Genomic DNA, 12,869 nt, shown 5'->3' with positions numbered 1-12,869 from the left:
GGCTCACCAGATTAGAAGCTGCTGCTCTTAACTGCTACACCAAGCTGGGATGCTCTAGGATTCCCCCAAGCCTTTATGGTGGAGATGCAGAAATCACCAGGATTCCTAGGGTGTCACTGCAACGTGATGGCATCAGACCTAGCTTTCCTATTGGCACAGGTGGCATCATGTGACACTGTTTCCATCCTTCCTGCCATTGGAGCTTCCTAGCCTGGCTACCCAGATACACACTTAGTTCAAGTGGTGATGAAGCCTCATGGAACCTAGTGTTTTCCAGGAACAACTCATCTCCAGAGATTCGTTCCCCTGGAAGAAATGGAAGCTTTGGATGGCAGACTCAATGGTATTCCATAAAGTTTAGAAGAAAGTGTAACGTTACCTGTAATAACATTACATTCCCGGCAAGCTTATTCCCCTCTTCAAACTCTACTAGGGTTGCCTGGTGTTCCCTGGCCACCGGTGGGGGATGGAAGGGTAGGGTTCCCAAATCCAGGTTGGGAAAGAGATTTGGGGATGGAGCTTAGGGAGGACAATGCATTTCTTTAAGTTTGGAGACTGCCCTCTCTGCCGGAGTGGTGTGCTCTTTGAGAACACACTTTCAAACACAGTGAGACAATTCTAAAATCATTCTAACATTCTAAAACTTTCCCATGCGTGTGAAACCAGAACCCAGGGTGGGGACGCGATATGGGAGGGAGGCCAATTAGATGTTGACTGTTTTGCTGGCCTCAACTGTGTGGTGGAAGAGCTCTGCTTACAGACCCTGTGGAACTTGGTGAGCTCCGACAGGACTCTGATGTTGTCAGGGAGCTCTTTTTACCAGGCTGGAGCCAAGGCCAAGAAGGTCCTGGCTCTGGACAAGGCTAATTGGATTTCCTTGGGACAAGAGACCACTAGCCTGTTGGTATTGGCTAAACCCAAGGCTCTTTTGAGGACATATTATGAGAGCCAGTCCTGTCAGTACACAGGACGAGGGCTGCATGTGGCCTTAAGTCAGGTTTTTTAAACCACGGTTTTATGAAAACCTTGGGTTTCTTGACAGCCTTGGAAGGGGTTTCTGAATGGGTGGGAGTAAATTATTTATATATTGTTAAAATTTGTTCGACAGTTATCGGGTGATATGACCATGTTGACCTGCCCATTACCTCCCAAATGGCCAATGACGGGCCTGGAGGGGTGGGAAGGGGAGGAGCCTTGGGTGAGCTTGTACCCAGCTCGAATTCCCAACCATATTCTGCACTCCTGAGGTTTCTCAAAGCCTGAAGGATGTTTCAGGGATTTCTCAATGTTTTCACCATTGAGAAAGGCTGCCTTAAGTGGTTCAAAATCAATCTACCTTCAAAGCCTTTTAAAATTAAACACTTTGTGTCTACATTGCACAATGGGGGTGCAATGCTATAGAGTCCACCCTCCTTCTCCAGGGGATCCCTTTAGCCTGGATATGAGTTCTTATTCCAGGGGATCCCCAGATCCCACTGGGAGGCTGGCATTCCTAAACTCTACCTTCCCCAGCCCCCCACCACCACCACCAAACTGGCGATGGCAACTCTACAGAGGAATGGATGAAAAACTTAGTCCACGAATGCCATTTACACACACCAAAGTGTTCTCTGTGTGCTTACAGACCAAGGTTAGAGACAAAACTGGATTTAATTTATTTTTATATGTATTGTGTCATTATCTTACTGCTTAGCATCAGAATGAACTGCATTGGCTAAGCTTATTGATGGGAGACAAATCCATTCTGTTTTTATAGCAACCTCCTTCCCAGCGTGAGGCTATGGTGCAGTGGTAATCTACTTGGCATGCAGAAAGCCCTCGTATCCCCCCCCCACACACACACACACACACACACCTCCAGTTTAAACATCTAGCAGTAGATAATGTGGAACTTATCCCTGAAGAGCTGGTATCAGTTAGATGGAGACAACACTGTCTTTAATGGAAGAGGGAACTGGTTCAGTATCATCAGCTGGGTTTGTTTAGTCTTCCTTTTTGTGTATGTGTGTTTTAATATCCTTGAAAGAGAACTGACTTTTCCCCTATGTCAGAGATAACAATTGTTTTGAAATAACTGTTCTCGTTTTGTGTTTTCCTAGCTTAGATATCCAAACATCTTAAATGATGAAAATGCTAAACCTACACAAGATCTTACCAAACCACTAAACCAGGTTGTGGATTCATCTTTTGTAAGTGGGACCTCCTGCCTCCCTGGATCTCTCTGCCGTCGCCTGTTCCGCTTCCCTGGACCGTTCAGGCCTTGAGTCTTTGGCATCCTTGGAAATTGCATCCAAATTTGTCTTTTCAGATCCACTTGACCTCTTCAGCTCCAGTTCATCAGAGTCTTGGGACTGGTCCAGTGATACCACTTCATCCTCTTTGAGCCTTTCTGGTTCTGCCTCCTTGTCATCTCCTGAGCTTTCAAGCCCATCCTTGTCCAACTTCTCCAGTACCTCTACTTCGGTTTCTTTGGACCTCTCCAGTCCTGCATCTTTTGCTTCCTGGGAACGTTCCAGCCTCAGTTCTTCAACCTCGTTGGACATTTCTAGCCTGGCTTCCTCTGGCTCTCTCCCACACCCTTCTAGTTTCAGTTCTTCCGTCTCCTTGTCCAGTCTTGTTTCTTCAACCTCTCTGGATTTGTCTGATTCTACTACGCCATCTTCTCTAGAACTGTCCAGCTACATCTCTTCAGACATACTGACTTTCCCTTCCATTGACACTTCATACTCTCTGGATGATTCTGGTCTCATCTCCTCGTCATCGTCCTCGGGTTCTCTAGACCTCACCAGTATTAATGCTTTCTCATCTCAGGATTCTTCTGGGTCATCTTCCTCAAGCTCCCTGGATGTTTCTGACTTTGTCTTCCGCGCCGTGCTAGACAATTCCAGCCAGTCTGTTCAAGATGCCCATTTATGCAGCCCCTCAGCATCAATGGATTTCTCCCGTCTCTTGTCTATAGCTGATCAGGAACTGGCTAATCTTACTTTTCAAGATTTGTCTAGAGATGCCTCCTTAGCGACTTTCGCTCCCTGCAGTAATCTAACCTCACCTTCATCTCCAGTTTTTCCTCTCTAGCCTCTAAAGCTCCTTAAAAAACAACTGTTTAATGCTCTAACTTTCTGTGTATTTTCTAAACAACAAGAGGGGGTGGGTTCTGAGCATTACTTGAACTATGGAAAGTTTTTTGATGTTTTACAAAACTTACACCAAATGAGAATGAAGTGATTGTGGGGTTGGCCAGCTTTTCTTCCAAACAAGGCTCCTGTGTCTTTGACCCTCATATGGCAGGCAGAAATTCAGCACTGGGATTTTAACACTTGACAGCCAGTAAAAGGCACAGCACCTTCTCCCTGAGTTCTCAGAAAAAGCTGATAACCCTCAGCAAGTTTGCACAGATCTTTAAAGGTGCCTTTCATAGAATCATAGAATCATAGAGTTGGAAGGGACCTCCTGGGTCATCTAGTCCAACCCCCTGCACTATGCAGGACACTCACCACTCACCGCTCATCCACTGTCACCTGCCACCCCCTTGAGCCTTCCCAGAATCAGCCTCTCCGTCAGATGGCTCTCCAGCCTTTCTTATTGGTACCTTAGGAAGGTACAAAAAAGATGTTGTGTTGTGGGGAGAGATTCTGGGCTATTCTTAATTTTAATTCTCTAAAATGGATCCCTCCTGTTTGATTTTTTAATAATCGAGTCAGAGCCCAGTAGCACCTTTAAGACCCACAAAGATTTACTGGTCTTAAAGGTGCTACTGGACTCTGATTTTATTGTGCCACTTCAGACCAACACAGCTACCCATTTTGAGTCTATCATTAAAAATCGAGATTTACCTTTGGTTCCTCAAGATGGCCAAAGGAGCTAAAACTTCAAATGAGTGAACGTTTTGATTCAAATGAGTAGCCGTGTTTTGTCTGAAGCAGCACAATCAAACCAGAGTCCAGTAGCACCTTGAAGACCAACAAAGATTTATTCAAGGCGTGAGCTTTCGAGTGCTTGCACTCGTAAGCTCACGCCTTGAATAAATCTTTGTTGGTCTTCAAGGTGCTCCTGGACTCTGGTTTCATTGAATGTTTTGAATACTGCATGATGCTTATTGAAATTACAGCAGAGGATTCTAGACAGTTGTGGCTAAACCCAGGGCAAAGAATGGAGCCAGACGGTTCAGGGAAGGAAAAAAAAAAGGATAATCAGCGCGCCCGCCATTAATGTCGCAGGGGGGGGGGCGGCCGGAAGAGCGCCGCGCGCCTGCGTGGGAGGCGGGGTCAGCACGAGCCTTAGACGGGCTCCACGTGCGGCCCCCCCCCCCCCCCCCCCAAACCCCGCTCTTCCGATCCGGATAGCGGAGCCCTTTGGAGCTGCTCCGACGGCGGCCCGGGGAGAGGAGCGGAGCGGAGCCACGCGGCTCGCAGGCGGGAGAGGCCGGCTTTGAAGCGAGCTTTGAAGATCGGTGCGGAGGGCGGAGGACAGATTGCCGCATTAAAAACCCCAGATCCATCCATCGGGGCGGGATGTCGCCGAGGCGGCGGCGGCGGGGGGCGACCAGGGCCCCGGGGGAAGGACGGAGCCCGCTCCCCGCATCCCGGCTAGGGCGGAGGGCCAGCGCCCTGAGGGCGTGTGCGGCGTGGGTGGCGGCCATCCGGGGGGGCCGTGCTGGGCGGACCCCCGAGAGCGAGGTGGGGCTGGCGGAGGGCCACCGGCCGGGGCGGAGAAAGCGGGCGGCACGCTCTCCCGCGACCTCCCCGAGCCCCTCTGCTTCCCGGGAGGAGGGCTCCTCTGGAGAGGGGTCCAGCGGGAGGCCGGCCGGGCTCGGCTTGGGGCGGTGGAGGCGCGCCCCCTCCCCACTTCGGAGGCGCACGGGGAGCTCGTTGCCCACGGATCGTCGGAAGCGCCGGGCCCGCAAGGAGAAAGGAAGGGAGCACGGCAGCAGCACCAGCGGGGAGTCCCTCGCATCCGCCTCCAACACGGCATATTGGGAAGGATACGCTCAAGCCGTGGCTCAGTTCTTCAGGGATCGCCGCCGGAGGGCCCGGGATGGCGCCAGCGCATCGATGTCCTCGAGCACTGCGGGCCGTTCAGACTCCCAGGGGCCGGGCCGGAAGCACCAGAGACAAAAGCGGAAAGGGCGGAAGCGCAGACGCCTGTCATCGGGTCAGTCGTCCTCCTGGGAGGAGGGCCAGAGCGACATCCCCGACGGCTGGTACTGGCTCGAGGGCGCTTACATCCCGGGGCTGCCGTCCTGGGTGAAAGAACGGAGGGCAGAGGCCGTCAGGCTCCTGGACGAGGCCGGGGTGGAGGAGTGGCGGCGGGAGCCCCCGGGATCGTTCCGGGATGGGGAAGCCCCTCCGGGGGTCCATTTGTCGGCAGAGCTCCGGGAGAGGGCCCTGGATGGGTATTTCGTGGACGTTTTTGACTTTGCCCAAGGCCGCGTGAAGGGGGACACGGGGAAGAGGAAGGATAAGGACAGGCGGGTCGTGCAGAGGCCGGAGCGCACGATGGTCAACTGGATCAAGGGCTATTCCGAATACCAGGCTTTGATCAGCGCCGCGTATCCCGAACGGGGGTGGCATTTGACCCGCCACTTCTCCCATGTGATCGAGGCCTGGGAGACGGCGGGGGAGGAGGCGGCCCTGGAGTATGATCGGGAGTTCCGGGAATTGGCATCACGCAGCGCCTCCACCCGTTGGGATCTGAAGCTGCACGATGCCTGGAGCACACAGGTGGACCCCAGTGTGGGACACCGGAAGGACAAACGCAGGGAATCCGCCAAGGGGTTGGTCAGGAAATCCCTGGGTGATTGAAAAAGATGAGGCACAGTAAGAGCCTGCTGGCAGGGAGCCCAGTCTGCATACTGGGGCTCCCTGGATTTGAGGGTCTCCTTAAAGAGACCGGTAGCGATTGAGTGCATCCCCACGGCTGTGGGGAGCCAGGGGCTCGTAGCTAGGCGACCTACGAGGCACCAAAGTGAGGTGGACGCCTGGCGGGCCACTAGATGGGGTCGCTTCCCGGTGAGGAATTTGGATGTAGAGGACTCCCAGCTGGGATCGAGGGGGTCCCATCGCATCCAAGGACCCTCAGGTTAAGCAGCCGAATGGCTCAGGGGTCAGGCTACTTATTGTGCCAGGCCAACCCTTTTGGAAAGGGGGGGGCATAATAAAAGGCTGCAGCCATATTTACGCCAAACATGAGTTGTGTCTTCCTTGGCAGAAATGCCACCCTGCTAATCAAAAGAGTTTGGGGGTGTGGGATGTGTTCATCAATACACTTTATTTTCATGGCTGAACTCATTCATCTTTTACCTGAATACAACTGGCATGTTGATATATGTCATGAATTTCAAGGGATACCATTTATTTATTTATTTAATTTCTATACCGCCCTCCCCGAAGGGTCTGGGCGGTTTACATTAAACTTATAAACAATACATGAAACAGTCTTCATTAATAATCATGCAATAATAACAGTATAACAGTATAGTAAATAGTATAACAATAATATAACAGTACAACAATGCAACCGTGCAATGTCCAGAGCACTCTGGTGGAGTTCTGGGAGGAAGGGGGGGGGAGAGCGGGGACCCTTCATTCCTTGTTGGTTGTGCCTGGTCTCAACCAAATGCCTGGAGGAAGAACTCCTTTTTGCAGGCCCTGCGGAACTATTTAAAAAATAACCTTTGCTTGTTTTCCTGTAGCACAAACGGAACCAGGGGCTTTTGCTGACCTAGGCTAGGAATTGTCAGATATTGGAACATGACCTCCATTTTTTATTATAAGCCTTGCCTCAAAAGCCAAAGAGTGCAGTGTTTGCTGCAGTGGTTAAGAGTGGTGGCTTCTAATCCGGGGAACTGGGTTCGATTCCCCACTCTTCCACATGCAGCCAGCTGGGTGACCTTGGGCTAGTCACAGTTCTCTCAGAGCTCTCCCAGCCTCACCTACCTCACGGTGTCTGTTATGGGGAGAGGAAAGGTAGGCAGTTGTAAGCCACTTTGAGACTCCTCTGGGTATAAGAAATGGGCTACAAAAAAACAGTGATTTTTCTGTTTCTTTTGAAATATCTGACAGACACTTGGGTACTCATTTTACCGACCTCGGAAGGATGGAAGGCTGAGTCAACCTTGAGCCGGCTGCTGGGATCGAACTCCCAGCCTCATGGGCAAAGCTTTCAGACGACTGCCTTACCACTCTGCGCCACAAGAGGCTCTAATATGACTATTAAGGGAAGTCTTTCTCCAGTGGAAAGAGCTTCTCCTAATAAAGGGGACCCAGCCCACTATAATAAAAAAATGAATAGGGCACAAAGGTTTGAGTCCAAAGATTACATTTTATTTTGTGTTATAAAATATAGACTCGGGCTGCCGATTCCCCACTAGCCACAGTGGGGAATTGGGGAAGGGGATAGAGTTGCTAGCTCCAAGTTGAAAAATTCCAGGAGATTTCCAGTTGGAGCCTGGGGAGGACAGTTACCTCGGTGGAGCACAATGTCACAGAGTTCCCCCCTTCAAAGCATCCCTTTTCTCCAGGATCTCATAAGCCGGGGATGAGCTGTAATTTCGGGAGATCCCCAGGTTGCTGGGGGCACAGGCATCACCAATATTGTCAAAGGCTTGTCTCACAAGAATTGTTCTTTGTAAAACACAACAGATATTATAGTGATGAAGCTGTTGGTGCAAATGGCAAATACAAGAAATGGTTTCCTCTCCCTCTGCTTGATGAATTCATCCTAAAATGTGAAAAAAAAAGTCTGCAGAGGTTTCTACTGAGGGCACCAGCAGCCATGGCTGTCAACATATGTTGGGAAACGTTTCTTTTTCCTGACCCTTTCAATCCTGTTACCACAGAAACTACCGACTACGGTTGCCTGCTCAATCTTGGGCAATTCCTGGAGGATGGAGCTGGAGGAAGGCAAAGATTGGGAAGGGACCTTAATAGGGTATAATGTCACATCCCCCAAGGCAACCATTTTCTGCAGGGGAACTGATGTTCGCAGTATGATCAGTTGTAATTTTGGAAGCTCTCCAGGCTTCATCTGGAGGCTGGCAACCCATTAAAATGCTACAGTTTTGCAGTGTAGTTAAAAGCAGCAGATTTTAATCTGGAGAACTGGGTTTGATTCTCCACTCCACACACAGCCATCTGGGTGAGCTTGGGCTGGTCACAGTTCACTTAGAGCTGTTGTAGAGCAGTTCTGTCAGAGCTCTACTGTACCTACTTGACAGGATGTGTGTTGTAAGGAGAGGAAGAAGCCACTTTGAGACTCCTTCAGGTAGTGAAAAGCAAGGTATAAACACCAACTCTTCCTCCCATGCCTTTGACCACTAAGTGTTGACTGAAGTTTTAGTCAAACAGGTTTGTTAACTTGGTGTTCCCAACACTCCAATTAAAGAAAACACCAAGGATAAGTTTGTCACCTGAGGAATAGTCTCCCTGCAGGAAAAGCTGTGATCCTAAAAGGCAACATGCAGGCTGGCTAAAACAAAGCATTGATACTTCCGATTACAATCCAATTACATAATAAAATCAGAGTCCAGTAGCACCTTTAAGACCAACAAAGATTTATTCAGGGTGTGAGCTTTCGAGTGCAAGCACTCTTCCACTTACATGGCAACCTCCAGTTCAAACCCCCAAATTCTCCTGTTGGGATCTTCTGATCATGTCATGCACAGTTCTTGTGCTAGGGTGGGGGTGTAAAAATGGTAATGGAGGAAATTGCTTTTATTATGTAAATGATTAAAACGCCTTCTATTCGGTTACCCAAGGTCAGTTCGTTTGGCAAGATTCTTTGTTCTTTGGTTAGATAGATACATTTGAATCTATGTTAGTCCCATCACTGGATCTGAATACAATGGCCATCTATGAGCATCCAGGGGTAGTCAACCTGTGGTCCTCCAGATGTCCATGGACAACAGCGTTTGCTAGCAGGGGCTCATGGGAATTGTAGTCCATGAACATCTGGAGGACCACAGGTTGACTACCCAAGCAAATAGGAAGGTGTTCTTGTTCTATGCTGTTCTCACCTGTACTGATAAGCATTTCTTCAGTCTCAGACCGTGACTCTCATGGGGATTTGATTTCTGTTCAGAAAAGAGGTGAATTCTAAAGCATGAGCGCAGCCATTCATTTTATGTTTTTGTCATCCCCGACATAAGAATGTCAATCAGACCAGACCAGGCGGGTCTGCTGCGTCCAGCATCCTGATTCCAACCATATTCCTCAAGCCTCCCCCTGCTACCGTCAGGCAGAAATTCAACGGGTGTAGCTGTCAGTGGTTTTGGAAAAGAAGCCATGGGATATTGGACCACCGACGGAACCCTGCGGGACAAAACTGTAACCCCATCCTAGGGTAGTCAGGCTAGGAAGCTCCAGTAGCAGGAAGCATGGAAACAGCGTCACATGATGCCACCAGTGCCAATAGGAAAGCCAGGTCTGATGTCATCACATTGCAGTGACACCCTAGGAATCCTGGCGATTTCTGCATCTCGACCATAAAGGCTTGGGGGAATCCTAGAGCATCCCAACTTGGTGTAGCAGTTAAGAGCAGTAGCTTCTAATCTGGTGAGCCAGGTTTGGTTCCCCACTCCTCATTCAGCCTCCCCCTGCTACCGTCAGGCAGAAATTCAACGGGTGTAGCTGTCAGTGGTTTTGGAAAAGAAGCCATGGGATATTGGACCACCGACGGAACCCTGCGGGACAAAACTGTAACCCCATCCTGGGCCCGCGGGCTGGAGCTGGACTTTCAAGAAAGTCCCCCCCCCCCTTCCCCGGTCTTACCACTCCTTCAACGGAAGTTTAGGCTGCCCGCCACCTTCTCCCAACCTCTAGGACGGGTAGTCAAATTGCGGCCCTCCAGATGTCCATGGACTACAATTCCCAGGAGCCCCCTGCCAGCGAATCCATGGACATCTGGAGGGCCGCAGTTTAACTACCCCTGCTCTAGGACGAAAGCGTCTCCACGGCACCGACCCCCCATCCCTCCTGCTCTGATTGGCTGTCTGCTTCTCGCGACGGTGGGGAAATAGATAGAGGGGGAGAGCCGAGCGCCTATTGGTTCTTTCCGACGGAACCTGAGGGAAAGCGCGAGGTGATTGGCCAAAAGCGTGGGCGGGGTTTTGATTGGTCCTCCTGACTTCCGCTTCCGACGTCAAGGCAAGGCGAGCCGGCCCGCAGAGGTGTCCTTGCGGCGACAGAGACGCGGGAGAAGCAGCCATGGTGGCCTATTGGAGGCAGGCGGGGCTCAGGTAGGAGCGGGCGAGGGGGTCTCCTCCCTTTTATTCCCAGGGGGAAAGTTGCAGGGTCCCCTGGACATTGTATTCTGCAAGTTGCAATTCCATAAGGATAAGTGCATCTGGGTGACACAAATGAGAGGCATGCACAATTTAGCGTACAACAAAATTTGAGCCCATCGGCACCTTTACGACCAACGAAGATTTATTCAAGACGTGAGCCTTCGTGTGCTGGCACACTTCCTCAGACTTGCATGCACACGAAAATTCCCGCCTTGAATAAATGTTTGTTGGCCTTAAAGGTGACATTGGACTCGAATTGTGTTGTGTCACTTCAGACCAACACGACTATCCATTTGGATCCTGGCTTAGTGTAGTTGTGCAGTGGAATGGGCTGCCTGAGGAGGTGTTGAGCTGCCCCTTGCTGGCAGTCTGCAAGCAGTGGCAGGATAGATGTTAATGTTTTAACCATTAGCCGTGTCAAGCCTGCCTTGTTGTGAGAGGCGGCATATAAATTCAATTAATTACAAATAGCCTCTTTCAGTTGCTACTGAAATCCTTTTGAGCTGCTTTTTACCCAGCAAGAATTGTATTTATCTGTGTCAGTATGAACCAGATATGGAGATCCCGAGTCCTTTTATTTTAAGGGAAATTCTTGTTCTGTAGGTGATGCTGTAGAATTCCCACAAGTTTCATTTATCTATGTCTGTAGTTGTTATAAAGAAAAACTGGAAATGTAGACCACATTTCCATAAATCACAATATCTCAACATGAGCTATGCTTTGTTTGTTTTTCACTGAGCTTGATGATTGTGAGTTTGGGTATGTCTCGATGCTGAATGCTGGATTAGTTGGGTTTCCTCCCCCCCCCCCCCCGTTCATCTTCATAGGATGAATAGCTCTTCCTGTGATCAGAATTTCACTTCTTCTCTTCTCTCCCCCCCCCCCCAGCTACATCCGATATTCTCAGATCTGCGCCAAAGCAGTCAGAGACGCGCTAAAGCCACAATATAGAGCAGAGGCAGAGAAGGTAGCAGGAGCCAACGTCAAAATTGTGAAGCCCAAAAAAGAATGAGATGCAGGTAAGTTCTGGAGATCATATTTTCTTGCAGCACAACTCACAATTGCCAACTACAACCCCCCTCTTGGGCGACAACCTTGGCCACTTCCCTGAAACGTGGGGCTGGTGCCACACTGGGAAATCAATGCTCAAAAGAGCCACAGGTTTCTCCCAAGCTACTGAGTGAGAGCCTCATTGCTATAGATCTCCTCTTGGGTCACAGCCACTGCAAGTCCACTGCATCTGTGAGGGCTGTGATAACACACAAGCCACATTCAAATCTGACAAAGGAAGCTTTGACTCTCAAAAACATACGCCCTAGAAATCTTGTTGGCCACTAAGGTGCTCCTGAACTTGAAGCAGTCTTTTCTCCTGCAGACCAACACCTTCACCCTCTGGAATGATCCTATCCTGTTTTAGCTCTTGCAGCTGATATGCTGAAAACAGCCAAGGCAGTAACCTTTTGAATAACAATGCCTGAGGGGGATCAAGGCTCCATGCCCTATGTTTAGGCCTTCTGGGGGGTGTCATGTTGGCCTCTTTGAGGGAGCTGGAGGGTGGGTTAGGTCGACTGTTGGTCTGATCCGGCACTGCTGCTGTTATGACTCTTCTGTGTCTAATCAGGGCAAGTCACCTCATGCTAAGCAAACAACCAAGAATGAGCTTCATGAGGATTTAAGCTGGGCTCAGCAGCCAGACTTCTTCTGATCAAGTCACTCAGCCCTTTACAATGTTTCTCCGGCTTACTTCCATTGCATAATCAGTGTGTTTGCTGAATTTCATTTGTCACTAGCTTCTTGTCTCCTCTGTTCTCAGATCGCACAGACCCTGCTGCCACTGGTCTTTGGACCTGTTTCCAATGTTTTCCTTTCTTTCTGGTAGAAAACCTGTTTTTGTAGTCTCCGATTCAATAGAAATCATTGTCCATGGGTCGGACATGACTTCGCACCTAACAATATTCAATAGGGTTGCAATAATGTTCTCATTTAAGGTCCACAAGATAACTGAATCCTGGGCAGAAATCATTGCAGTGTTCTTCAGAAATGTTTTGCATTTGATGGAATAAGACATCCAGAGGATTAATGAACCTCAAAAGGGTTGAGGATAATACATCAGAACTTGCAACCGTACTTATTGTATGTTTTTTAATTCTCTTACAGGTCATGAATTATAACAGGCAAAGTGAAGGCTGTGCAACGCATCCTGTCGGTGAAAAGTTCTGTGCAGTTGTGTATATCATCATGCTAGTAAATGGAATTTCTTGAAAAAGCTTGCGGTGTGTTATGCTCTTCTTGAACGAGAACAAACAGCATTTTTGGCGTAGCATTTGCACTCAGATCGGGTCTATAGAAGAAGTCTCTCCCTTGCCATGAATTTTGGCTTTACCAGCTTCAGTGGTTTAAGGATGAGCTCACAAATAATGCATGGAAAACCTTAGGAGTTCATTTGTTCCAGTCCCTGGTTGTAACAATATGAACAATCACAGCCTCAACACAAAGCAGCCTCAAAATAATTACAGCTGTGTCCAAATTTCACTTGTCATCCAGAACAAGATGACTTGAATGAGAATTTGTTCATCATTTCCAGAGT

The 12,869-nt window shown here is 49.3% G+C and overlaps 1 protein-coding gene and 1 long non-coding RNA gene across 2 annotated transcripts; one reads left to right on the top strand and one right to left on the bottom strand.

Annotated features, from left to right (window-relative positions):
• Positions 1-7,203: 7,203 nt before the first annotated feature.
• Positions 7,204-9,890, bottom strand: LOC143836440 (uncharacterized). Its single transcript, XR_013230611.1, has 3 exons — positions 9,768-9,890; positions 9,014-9,070; positions 7,204-7,719 (listed from the first exon to the last, which is right to left on the bottom strand). It is a non-coding gene; the product is annotated as an uncharacterized LOC143836440 (long non-coding RNA).
• A 231-nt stretch (positions 9,891-10,121) lies between these two features.
• Positions 10,122-12,548, top strand: ATP5F1E (ATP synthase F1 subunit epsilon). The gene is made up of 3 exons (XM_077335730.1): positions 10,122-10,234; positions 11,171-11,301; positions 12,440-12,548. The coding sequence occupies exons 1-2, from the start codon at positions 10,203-10,205 to the stop codon at positions 11,292-11,294; spliced, it is 156 nt and encodes a 51-aa protein (XP_077191845.1). The 5' UTR covers positions 10,122-10,202; the 3' UTR covers positions 11,295-11,301; positions 12,440-12,548.
• The last annotated feature ends 321 nt before the right edge of the window (positions 12,549-12,869 follow it).

This window comes from Paroedura picta, chromosome 4 (assembly GCF_049243985.1).
Source record: "Paroedura picta isolate Pp20150507F chromosome 4, Ppicta_v3.0, whole genome shotgun sequence".
NCBI classification, from domain to species: Eukaryota; Metazoa; Chordata; class Lepidosauria; order Squamata; family Gekkonidae; genus Paroedura; species Paroedura picta.
The sequence above is the reverse complement of the archived record's forward strand: the minus strand, read 5'-3'. Positions and strand labels throughout refer to the sequence as shown.

What these genes read in the sequence shown, in the direction of transcription:
- ATP5F1E (XM_077335730.1), top strand. Translation starts at nt 10,203, where the DNA reads ATGGTGGCCTATTGGAGGCAGGCGGGGCTCAG. An exon ending in TGGAGGCAGGCGGGGCTCAG is followed by an intron (nt 10,235 to 11,170) that starts GTAGGAGCGGGC and finishes CCCCCCCCCCAG; the next exon opens with CTACATCCGATATTCTCAGA.